Below are 12,696 nucleotides of genomic sequence, written 5' to 3'. Positions count from 1 at the left end.
GCACAGGTTCAATACACAGTGTCACAAGCTGGAGCTGAAAGGGTTAAAGGATAACCAATCGAAGCGTGAGGATCACGAAGGGTTACGACTGGGTAAACAGTGATCGGTTATTTCGGTGGCCAGTGAGTCAGGTTGTGGGGGAGCGAGGGGAGACTGGGGTTAGACCGGGGGGGGGGGGGAACGCCTCCCAACATGAAAGGCGCTTTACAAATGTAATTTTGTTGTTTAACCCCTCTTTCCTCATTCTCCCCAGTCTAACCCCACTCTCCCCTCACTACCCCCATTTTCCCTTCACTCACCCCAGTCTAACCCCACTCTCCCTTCAGTGGTTAGTCAGGCTTCAGAGTAGTTTTAGACCAGGGGTGGTGAGGGGGCGAAGGCAGAGTGGGGTTAGACTCTCCAATTCCTGTAGAAAACATTGTCTCCAGTATTGTTGGGTATCCATTCCACATCCTAATGCACCTGCATTTACCCATCGCCGCCCTTTGTACAGGGTTGCGTGTCAGAACCAGTGATGGGATCGGACACTGGGAGGGGACGGTGGTGGGCCAGGGGGAGGGGAGGGTGATGGGCCAGTGGGAAGGGAGGGTGATGGGCCAGTGGGAAGGGAGGGTGATGGGCCAGTGGGAAGGGAGGGTGATGGGCCAGTGGGAAGAGGAGGGTGATGGCCCAGTGGGAAGGGAGGGTGATGGGCCAGTGGGAAGGGAGGGTGATGGGCCAGGGGGAGGGGAGGAGGAGTTCGGGAGATGGAGGCTGGGGTCTAACCTCTAGTGACTGACTCAGTGACTAGCGCTGACACCTTCTCCCTCGTCACTTTCTCAAACCCTTGTTGTTGACCTGGTTTCTGAACATTCCCGTTTCCTCGCTCTCTCCTCCCGGGGGAAGCCTCTGGCTCCGGGATTCCCCGCCTGACTCTCTTCGGCCTCGAGGTAACTCTTGTACCTTGTCTCATGGCGCTGGTCCCGGAGGCTCTTGCCGTTTTATTGAGAGCGTGTTGCCCTCGGTGGGGGCGGGCCCTACAGTCCAGCCCGACTCGCCCTCACCTGATACCACCGCCCGGCACAGGTCACCGGGCAGGAGCTCAGGATCAAGACCTGGGGGCTTAACTGTGCCCTCCCTGACCCAGGGGGCGCTGAGACCATGGCCAGCGACCACCCTGCCCGCCCCGGCTGAGATCGGCAAACTCAGCACCGACCGGGGATCGCCACGATCCACCCGGTCTTTATCACTCACTCCGACCAGCTCTTCCATCGCTACCTCAGAGGCACGAAAGCTCATCTTCCTCTTCCTCACTGACTCCCAGCCCAGAGTCCTGTCCACACCACCGACCATCTCCCTCACTGACTCCCAGCCCAGAGTCCTGTCCACACCTGGTTGTGGTCTTGTTTCTTCTTACGTATAATCGACTCCCAGTCCCCTGTTCTACCTATAAATGGTATCATGTCTCGTTCCCTTCTATCGACTCCCGGTCCCCGTTTCCCTAGCTGGAGTTAGCACAATTGTTGCTCTTCATCACAAGCTCACGTCCATCATATCAGATCTCGATCACCAATTCCACCTGTCACCTCTCCCAAGAGAACACTCCCCCAGTCTTACCCCTCTCTGCTCACTCCCCTCCAGTCTAAACCCACTCTCCCTTGCCTCACCCCACTCTCCCTCCGTCTCCCCTTGGGAAGGGGCCTGGTCGAGGGTCTGGGGCGCAGGGGGATGTGTCCATGTGGGTCTCACCAAACCTCACATACTAGAATAAGTCACACTCTGTCCATCAGGTCGTTTCTTTTTGGTGAAGAATTAAATACAAAAAAAACTATTTTCTCTCTCAGCCGAAATGCGGAGCTGTCCCAGCCGAGCGAGGTGCTTGAGTCAGTGTGGGAGAATCCTAGCCCAGGTCAGTGTGGGGCTATCACGGGTCAGTGTGGGGCTATCACGGGTCAGTGTGGGGCTATCACGGGTCAGTGTGGGGCTATCACGGGTCAGTGTGGGGCTATGACCAGCTCTGACCCGGGTCACTGCTTCATTCCTACTCCTGACCTGTAGACACGCAGGACACTGAGGAGCCCTGTGTCACCTGCGGTTCGTCCCCTTTGCTTGTTGTGGAAGACAATGGGTTAAAATGCTCTAAAGTTTCCCAAACATCACGGTGTCACCCACCCACAGCCCCAACCAACTGCACTCACTGTCACACCTGGTCACAGAGAGAGAGAGCGAGAGAGAGAGACTGCTGGAGGGAGAGATGCAGAGACAGAAAGACACACTGCCAGAGGGAGAGATAGAGAGACGGCCAGAAGGAGATACAAGAGGGAATGTCACTAAAACCAAATAAATGCGTGTCCCATCGGTCCTGTCGCTTTGATGTAATAATATATTTGTAGTTTTAGTAAAATTATAACATAAAAACTTTTTTTTATATTATTTTTGTTCAAATATATAATTGATAAAAAGATGAGAAATTCTGTGACTCGGTGTTAAAACGTCAGCGTCGTTTATCCCCCCCCACCCGAGCTCCCCCCAGCCACCCCTCCCAGCCAGAACCTCAGACCCCCACCCGCCCAGCCTGAGCCTCTAGCCGCCTGCAGTGGCGAGCAGTGAACATAGGAACAGGAGGAGGCCATTCAGCCCCTTGAACCTGTTCCGCCATTCTATTAGATCATGGCTGATCTGTACCTCAACTGCAATGACGGGTGAGTGAAAGGTTTCCTATCCCACTTCCCGGCCTGACAGTCAGCCTCAGAGAGAGAGCCTCTCAACACCGCAAGATTGGTTCCGAAGGCAACTGAATTTTGTGGATATAAAATCGGTGTGAGTTTCCTCTCTCCTGTGTGTTTTAAAAATTATAAAAGCAGCCCCTCAGCGCTTCCCATCAGAGACTTTCAGCCCAGCTATCGCTGTCCGCCACCCACACAAGCCATTAAACTCCTCTAAATAGTCATGCAACATTTACCGAAATGGCGAGGTCACTGAGCTCCGAGCTCTCTCTAGCCACCCTCAAGTGCAGTGTAATAAACTCCCCCCCCCCCAACCCGCCCCAGATTACCCCCTCCCTCCCCCCTCCCCCGGGGTGAGCTAACTCTCCAATAGACGCTTCAGTGCCCGCTCCATGTTCATCCTGTGCCCGACCCGTGTGACTCCCAACTCCACAAAGTCCTCCTTGGTCAAAGCGGGCAGATGGGAGCCCTCAATCTCGTTGTGGAGGAAGCTGTCCCTGTGCTCGGACAGGTTCAGGTTGTCCAGCCAGTCGGCCACATCGTACTTGTTCCACATGGCCACAGGCTTCTGACAGAAGGGTTTAGGGGGCAGCAAGGAATGCATGGGGGCTCCCGAGGGCGAGGGCGAGCGGCTCCGGGCACTGCAGCTGCGCATCACAAAGCGCACTTCCTTGGGCTCGTGGGGGATGTTGAGGCTGGAGGATTTGAGGATGGTGGGGGGTGTCTGGGTGGGGCTGGGCAGGGTGGGGGGCCGGGGGGAGCTGACCAGCTCTGTCCTTGTTTCCAGTGTGGCTTTGCCGGGGCTGGGAGTCCGCCGGCTGACCGGGTGCCTGGTTCCTGGGCGGATGGTGAAGGTCGCCCCGAATGTCCGCTGGGAGATGGTGTTGAGTTCCCCTAAACTACTGAAAAGTCTGTAACAGAGAGAGAGAGAGAGAGAGAGTCTGAGCGTCAGACAACACTGTGCTGGCAGCTCACACGGCGCCCACTGCACAGATGCCAACACGTTTCTTAAGAAAAGGGTGGATTCAGGCTGACCCCCCTCCCAGCTCCAGTCTGACTCAGATTCCAATGGCGGTGTTTCCTGCTGCTTCACTGGACTCGGTGCTCTGGGAAGCTTCCCTGCGTGAGGCGTTATATAAATACAAGTTGTTGTTCCTGTGGCTTCACCGGACAATTGGGATGCCAGAAACCGGACAAACCCGGCAGGATCCCGGCTTCCAACACATTCAGTGGCCAAATGCTGAGGGGCGGGGAAGGAGGGGTCCTCACTGATATCAATCCCTATTAACTCCCTGAAATTCTCTTGTTCTTAACACATTCCATCTACTAATTATCACTTTCCCGGGTGAGGTGTGGGGAGAGTTCCCTCAGGGTTGAGGTATCAGGAGAATTCCCCTCCAGGGTAGTGGTGTGGGGGGAGAGTCACTCATATGGGGCATCAGAGTCCCAGTCCTGCCGGCCCCCCACCCTCCAGTCTGAGCTCTTACATCACCACCGTCCCAGGAGCTTAAAGTAACGTTTGTTGAGATCATTTCACCCCCTTCACTCAGTACAACGCAAAGTTCCCAGGTCTGTGCCCTGTGTCACTGACTGTCTCTCCTGGTGTTGCTCACTGCTCTAATCCCACCCCTCTTCTCTCCCCGGATCTCCTGTATTCCCTTGCCATGATGGAATGGCTTTCGGGAGGCATGGGTGTTGAAAGCTCGATCACATCCCCCGATCTTCTCCACGCTGGGAAACCTTGGATTGTCTCCCCAGCCTGTGTGTCTCCATAGCCCCTCTCAATGTCCTGTTCCTGTCTCTAATGGGATGCTCTGACCTGGACACAACTCCAATAAGACCCTGGTCTCCAGGATTAGGAGGTGATGGATTAATGATTCTTTGACTGGGGGAAGCAGGCAGTAATTAACGCTCCACTTCCTGCTTGTTTATCTTATTAAATACTTTGTTTTATACCCACAATTTACAGGCGTCTGGGAGACAGACACCAATGTGCACCTCTGCCTGGCTGACAGGTCATTTCTCCATGAGTTGAATATGGTACAGGTCTGTGGGACATTCTTAATCCTGCCCCTAACAAAAATAGTCTGTTTTAGAATCAGACACCTGATGTCTGCAGAAAATCCAGAACATGGACAATATCTCCGCAGATAATGCTAACTGGGTCAGATGCTCAGGGCCTGTCCCTCTCTCCCTCGCCAGCTCACCTGAGGGCAATGGCAGCCAACAGGACACTGACCGCTCAGACGATCCAGTGACATCTGTGGACGTGTCCAGGTCACAGTACAGCAAGCAATGTGATGGATTAATGGCTTAATGCAATCGGTGTGAGCTAATGCAATGTCCCAACAACAGCACAAACTCACAGTGAATCACACAGGCCAAGAGGCAGCCCTCTCTCCTCGGCCAATCACATCACTGCCTCCACCACACGCGGGTCTAATCAATCAATTGTCAAACTATTGAATTCTTCACACTGACGGTTTGTGGTCAATAACGTGAGGAATGGATGCTTCCTGACCCACTGTCCATCCACACTCCCAGGTCAGTGACAGAACGGCTAGAAACACAGTAAAGCCCCTCTTCGTGGAGTCCTGTAGCTCAGTGGTTAGAGCACTCGCTTTGCGAGTGAGAGACCTGAGTTCAATTCCAGGCAGAGGGTGAAACCTTGGGCAAGTTTCCTTACTCCACACAGAGCCTAATAATAATCCCTCCAAAACCAAAAACAATAATAAATTGGTCATTTTCAATCTACGACTGTTTGTGGGACATTGCTGTGCGCATTGGCTGCCGCGTTCGCCCACAAATATACAGTCAATTCACTTTACAGTGTGTTCTGTGAAGCGCTTTGGGACGTCCTCCCGACGTGAAAAGCGCTATATCAAATGCAAGGATTTCATTATTATTATTATTCACTGTGCGTCCACACTCCCAGGTCAAGGTTAGAGACACATTTGGTTCACACTGTTGTAATGGTGTCACCCCACCTTTGACTACTCTCAAGCTAGTGCATCATCTCCATTCCTTTCTCACCTCACCCTGTGTGAGCCCCCTTCATCCGGAGACAGTGGGAACAGTCATTGAAGCCATCCTCTGTGTGAACAGGGCTCCCTGCCCTCAGCCTCTCCCTGATGTACCTCTGGCTCTGCACACTCCCTGGTACCTCTTCCTACCTGTCCCATTGTCCTCTCCCCGGCCTCTCCTCTTGGTAAGGTGTGACATTCCCAGTACTCTCTCTGGGTCACATGTCCCATCCTAGGGCTCTCTCCCTTGTCCTTTCTTCATCTACACGCTCTCCTTGGTGACATCATCTGCAGACATGAAGCCATTTTTTTTATGTTCCTGGATGGCACCCAACTCCATTTCTCTGCGTCTCTTCGCTGCAGCATCACGGCTGTCCTGACTGATACCCGTCAGTCATCAGGTCCTGGAAGGGCCGTAGCTTTCAGCTCAATGTTAACAAACCTGAGATTCCTGGCAGCGTCTCCTCCCCTCAGGCTCTGACGGATCCCCCTCCCTGCTCACTCGCTCCAGCTCAGTGCCTGTGGGCAATCTCAGTGATTTGTTACACCCTCACCTCTCCTTCACATCTTCCACCCGATGACTGGCCAAACGCTTCTCTCCATCGCCATCACATCTTCATCAGCACCTTGCCCTCAACACAGACCAAACCCTCCTCTATGCGTGTGACACATCCGCTTCCCCATCAGACTCCTTGCGGGGTTACCCAGCTCCCCTCTCCAGAGAATCCAGACCCCCACAGCCTGTGTCCCATCCCCCCGCCCCATCTTCCACAAGTCCTGTCACTGACCTGGGAGTGTGGATGCACAGCGTAGAGAGAGCTTTACTGTGTCTAACCCTGACCTGGGAGTGTGGACGCACAGTATAGAGAGAATTAAATGTGGTGAAGACACAGCAGGCTGCAGAAGCCTGTTGTTTTCCCAATCCCATTTTGCAGGTTCTTCCAGATTCCTATCAATTGACTCTGATCTTGTGAAGGTGTCCGAGGGGAGGTTGGGAAGAATTCCCGCAGTTTAGCTGTCATGAAGGCAACGTTCCCAAGGCTGAGTTCAGTCAGAATTTGGGGGCGGGGGATGGGGGGGTGGAATAGGGGGAGGTCAAAAGCAGCAGTTGATTGGCCCTGTGGAGGACAACCCTGTGGTTTGGAGGAAGCTAAAAAATATTATGTAACATGCACAGCACACACACAGCACACGCACACGCAAACAAGCCTGAGTGTGAGCATGCAGCAGAAGCCTTGGCGTGCCTGAGGAGAGCTGGGGGGAGAGAGGGAAGGCAGGGGAATGGGGTGAATGAGTGTGAGCACTTACACAGTTTGCTCACCGTCCTGTTTGACGCCGGATGCAGTTCGAGACAGAGCAGCACACGCATGCACAGTGATCGGAAAAAAAAGAGGCAATGAGAGAGATGTTAGCATCAATCCATGGATGTGAGCAGACATTTCCACTACACGCACCAAACAGTAACTCCTGACACACACTCGCTAACTGTCCATCTCCATGTTCTCACCCATTACTCCATCTCCTCACCCATTACCCCATCTCTTCACCCATTACCTCATCTCCTCACCCATTACTCCATCTCCTCACCCATTACCTCATCTCCTTACCCATTACTCCATCTCCTCACCCATTACCTCATCTCTTCACCCATTACCTCATCTCCTCACCCATTACTCCATCTCCTCACCCATTACTCCATCTCCATACCTATTACCCCATCTCCTCACCCATTACCTCATCTCTTCACCCATTACCTCATCTCCCATTACTCCATCTCCTCACCCATTACCCCATCTCCTCACCCATTATCCCACATCCTCACCCATTACCCCATCTCCTCACCCAGCATCCCATCTCCCCTCACTCCCTGCTCCTGCTCCTGATCTCCTGCCCATGTGAGGGCAGTCCACAGTGAGTTGGGACAGTATGTACAGTTATACTCTTGGCGATTATTATTCATTATTTAGAAGCAAATCAAAGTGTTTATAAATTCTCTTTTACATAAATATTCTACAGAAATGGGATTAAATTGCTAAATCTAACAAGTTTGTTCTGAATGACAGTGGTAATTACACAAACAGGAGGCACTCCACCCAGCCCGGCTGTTACTGTAACACTGTTAGTGCGGGGCTGAGATCAGCCACTCAGCACTGGGCAGAGGTTTGAACCTGGGACCTTCCCCTCTGGGTGCCCTGGCTAACAATCTGCCAGATAAATCTCGTTCATCTCGTGGCTGTTTGTGAGCCCTTTCTGTGCGCACAGTCACTACACTGCCTGTACTGGAATTTCCTGTGGTCTTGGTACTGTATCAAACACAAGCGTTGTGAGCTAACAGCTCCTCTCCCCACTCGCTCGGCCCCCACAGGCCCAGTGCAGCTCCAACCCTCACTTCTTGCCCTGTCACTGGAGGAGAGCCCCGCACACACCACTGTGTATGGAAAGGATTAAGAGGTTACACTGCAGTGAGGGCCACAGCGTGAGGTGTCAGAGCCCGTGCCGAGGGCAGGCGGCAGCAGGACGGCACATACCAATTACTGGGAGATGGCAAGCGTTACCCTGTGTCTATAGCAGAGCCATACCAAATGACAGCCAGCAACGGAGGTCATTAATGACAGAGGGAGAGGTATATACACACTCACAGAGAAACACATTCAGAGGAAGAGTGAGAGATATACTGACACACACAGAAAGAGATTGAGAAAGAGAGAACAGTAAGAGACAGAGAGAAAGATAGATACATAGAAAGTCAGAGAAATTGAAAGGAAGACTGACCGAGAGAGACAGAAAGACAAAGAGAGAGAGAGCAATCAAGAAGGACAGAGAGAGAGATGAATAGAGCGAGACAGATGATAGTAGAAAGCGAGGAAGATAAAGAGACAGGGAAATAAAGAGATAGAAGAGTAGAAAGCTTATTGTTTGATCAGCTGAGTGTCTGACACGCATAAACCCATCATGATTCTGTCTCCAAACCAGACTAAGAGTTCCACATATGCCTGCCACTTACAAGTGGAAATCTCAATGTGTTAGGAATGGAATGCGCACTGCACTCTCTCTCTGGAGGAACACATCCGACTTTAGAGTCAAGGCTTGGGGACCCATAGCCCCAGGGTGTGTGGAAGGGTTAACAGCTGGAGCTAACCCTGGCAGAATTGGGTTTGCTCGCTCAGATACAGGGTAACGGTCACGGTAAACACAGGGAGGTTATGGTGCCCGGTGTGCGAGTCAGTGGGTGAGAAGCTGAGTGGGCTCGTGCTAAGTGAGTTAGTGTGTGACCCGCGGCACAGAGGTATAAAACAAGGGGCGTTACCCTAGAGTACAAACACTAAGGGACGCAGTCTCCGCTCTGACATTCAGATCTGTAGGAAGACAAAGGTTGAAGGCAGTTTCCAGCCACTGATTGATACAGACGACAAACAAACAGCGACGAGACACAGTAATGTGTGATGCTGGGTATTGCTGTGCTGTGCGGAGCCACCCACACCCAGCCGTGACTGTACATTGGTTTATGTGAGCAGTGAAGGATGGGTCACATTGACAGCAGCCAGGCTGATCCTTGACTTTAAAAACCTGAGTCCCAACCATTAGAGACACGTAAATGTACAGCTCTCTCTCCATCTCCTGACAGTCTGCTGCCCCAGCATAGCCGGTCAGACTGATCACTGGCAGGTCAGCAATGACCCACCTCAACAATATCACAGGGTATCAGATAACCAACTTATCCCAGGAGGTGAGATAATAATAATAATCCTTAGATTTGATATAGTGCCTTACCACGTGCTCCGGCCTCACCACATGCTCCGGCCTCCTGCTTGTCATTCATGCTCTCAGTTGCACCATTGGTGGCTGCGCTTTCAGCCACTATGCCCCGAGACTCTGGAACCCTCTGCCTTGCCCCTCCTTCCCCATCTTGAGGTTGCACTTGAAACCTTCCTCTTCGATTGTGCTTACGGTCACCTCCCCCTCCCCCGGCTCGGCATCAAGCGCTCTGGGCTATTACTCTGCGTGAGGTGAGCTGTGTAAGTGCAAGTTGGTGTTGAGATGTCTCAAACAAATAACCACTTTATCACAGGCTGTGAGATAATCCCCAAGTTTATCACACGCGGTGTGGTAACCATCTGAATGCTGCGTGCTGATCCCAACCACCAACTTGGGTGTGGATCCCTGTCTGTCCAGCGCCTTGGGAAGTGCTCCTGACGTGAAAGTGTCATTTGTTATTGTTGTTGAATGGTGGAGTGACTGGCCTCACCCTGTTGTGCCGCGGACGTACTCTCCGTCTTACTCATCTTCAGTTGAGAAACGAGCAGAAGACGGCCAGCACCTACTGAGCCCACACAACAATGAGAACCCCCCCCCCCACCGCCCCCCAACACAGGTCACCGTCAGATTCTCAGCCCCTCAATGCTGTGTTACTGGCCATCTGCTGCTCTGTCCTTTACCCTCTCTGTTGGTGGAGCCTCAGACACTCAATTATGTGGAAATGTTCTGTGCCCTCGCACTCACTGCCCAGCAGGTTACACTTCACAACATTCCCAGACTCGGACATCCTCCAGAGGCTCCTCTTGTCCACTGCCAGGGTGTGCAGTGTGAGTTCATTGGGACCCAGACATGCACTGCTGACAGCACGCTCAACACAGAGCCAATCTTCACGTCCATACTGTCCCCTGTGGATGTTAGCTCGCACTGGGCCATATCCTCACTTCAGTGTCCAGGTTTCAGGTGGGTGTAATGGAGCTGGAATGCCCCATACTGTCATCGCCAATAGGAGCTTTGTGATCATACTGATATAGGCATTCAGTGAATTGGGTCGTGTCTGCTAGACACACAGAATTGTGTCCCATACTGGTCTTAACTACAGTCTATGGCTACTCACCTGACTCAGCAATAGTGCTTTAAATGTTGTCTAATGTGGCAATGTGGCTACATACAGCACTGTGTGCTGCCCATTTATAGACAGGCGGCAAATACCTGCTCGCTCCCCACTGGAGCTCTCTACTCTAACCCCATTCCCTGCTCTCTCTCTCTCTCCCCATCGTGTCTGTGCCTTCAGCTCCCCTCTCGACTCTCTTCCCCCTCCTCGCTCCCTCCCTTCCCTCCCCTCACCCTGACCATTTCCCCCTCCTCGCTCCCTCCCTTCCCTCCCCTCCCCTGACCATTTCCCCCCTGCTCGGGTCATGACCCAACTGTGCAGCGCCTTGGGACGTCCTCCTGACGTGAAAGGCGCTTTATAAATGGAATCTTGTTGTTGTTGTTGTTGTGCTGGGGCTCGCTCCCCACTGGAGCTCTCTACTCTAACCCCATTCCCTGCTTTCTCCCCATCGTGTCTGTGTTGGTGCTCGCTCCCCCACTGGGCCTCTGATCTCTGTTGTTAGGAGATAATTTGTGATATGGAGGAGGACTGTCTTGGCTTTGACCGGCAGATAGCGGTGTGCAGGTTAACATCTCACCAAGCTATGAGTGATGCAAGCTTTATTTTGCTTGCAAACTGCTCTGAGACAACATCAGTGTGCTGCGCAGGTTTACACAGTGGCCTGTGTCAGGGGAAGAAGTGCTTGCTGGTGGCAACTGTTGTGTTGGGGGAGCTTGTCAGCACATCAGGTTATGTGAGTGTAAATAATTAAAGTCTTGCCTGCAGGTGCAGTTTGGATCTTGTTATTTGCCACATCTTCAGTGTGCTCCAGAGGCATGATTCCAGGGAAAAGAGGAAATCAGTTTATATAGGAATAACCTGCTGCCTGCTGACAGCCTGGGCCACAATTAGTTATCAGAGGGAAAATACTACTTTAAGCTATTTCATTATTAACTGGGTATTGTTCCTGGGATAGTTAAGTGCAGGTTAGACAATGTTTTTTCCACACTGAGCGTCACTAGCACATGAAGCATTTTCACAAAAAAAACGCTGAGGCTGAGAACAGAACATTTAAAAGGGACGTGACTAAGGATATAAAAGGGAACTGGGAGAGAGCAGGGATTGGGGTTAGAGTAGAGAGCTCCAGTGGGGGAGCGAGCCCCAGCACAGCATGACGGGGAGAGAGAGAGCAGGGAATAGGATTAGAGTAGAGAGCTCCAGTGGGAATTTCCAGCACAGATTGAGATGTACAGATTTCCATCTCATTATCAACGTTATTCTGAATAACATTGCTCCCAGATGCTATCCAGCCTGTCGTCCGCTATATACATGCAAGTTGTTGTTATTGTGTATCACAGACCTCTCATCCAAACATGGGGAACTTCCTATTTATAGTGACATACATATGTTGGAACTCTCAGTCTGGTTTGGAGACTGTTAAACATGGTGATGGGTTTCTGTGTGTGTTAAGACACTCGACTGATCACAGTGATGGGTTTCTGCTTGTGTCAGTCACCCACTAGTATATAACCCAGTATTACCATGTCTACAGAGCTCTCCTCACATGCTGCACACCTCCAGTGAGTGAATGCAGTCTGACCTCTGACTCTGCTACCCCAGCTCAAGGGATTGACAGTGGTATTGGAGACCTTGTGCTTGAGAGGAAATTGAGAGTGTCTGAGAGTGGAGGGATGTGCCTGGCGTGTGCTGCCCTCGGCTGCCTGCAGACCCGCTGCTCCTTCTGGAGATGTTTAATGTGAGATGGGAGCAGGAGAGACCTGACCTGCCCTGTGCTCGCTCGGCTCTTGTGGAGAGACAACTCCAAGTCCTGAGGCCTAGAAATCCCCCGCTCTCAGGACAGTGCACTGCAACCAAGAGTCTTGTTTTGGAGGTACTCGAGCGAAGGCTGGGTTTGGGGGTGCAGAGTGAGAGGCTGAGTTTGGGGGTACCCGAGTGAGAGGCTGGGTTGGGGGTACCCGAGTGAGAGGCTGGGTTTGGGGGTACCCGAGTGAGAGGCTGGGTTTCGGGGTACCCGATGAAGAGGCTGGGTTTATGTAAACCACTTACCAGCCCCTTAACAACAGGTCAATCGTCAGCCTAACATAGCTATGTTACAATGCTA

At 52.2% G+C, this 12,696-nt stretch overlaps 1 protein-coding gene across 2 annotated transcripts in view; it reads right to left on the bottom strand.

The window, feature by feature from the left end:
- Positions 1 to 3,028: 3,028 nt before the first annotated feature.
- Positions 3,029 to 12,696, bottom strand: part of LOC121849165 (SH3 and multiple ankyrin repeat domains protein 3-like) — a 25,735-nt gene continuing 16,067 nt past the window's right edge. The window contains exons 2-3 of one of the 2 annotated variants that reach the window (XM_042334887.1): positions 7,037 to 7,482; positions 3,029 to 3,616 (exon numbers count right to left, since the gene is read on the bottom strand). In XM_042334887.1, coding sequence (XP_042190821.1) covers positions 3,064 to 3,616; positions 7,037 to 7,167 — 684 coding nt within the window. In that variant the 5' untranslated portion in view covers positions 7,168 to 7,482 and the 3' untranslated portion in view covers positions 3,029 to 3,063. Of the gene's footprint in view, positions 3,617 to 7,036; positions 7,483 to 9,035; positions 9,509 to 12,696 lie in introns of those variants that run through there. The other variant, XM_042334886.1, reaches the window with a different exon arrangement.

Source organism: Callorhinchus milii, unplaced genomic scaffold, assembly GCF_018977255.1.
Source record: "Callorhinchus milii isolate IMCB2004 unplaced genomic scaffold, IMCB_Cmil_1.0 Scaffold5, whole genome shotgun sequence".
Taxonomy (NCBI): Eukaryota; Metazoa; Chordata; class Chondrichthyes; order Chimaeriformes; family Callorhinchidae; genus Callorhinchus; species Callorhinchus milii.
The sequence above is the reverse complement of the archived record's forward strand: the minus strand, read 5'-3'. Positions and strand labels throughout refer to the sequence as shown.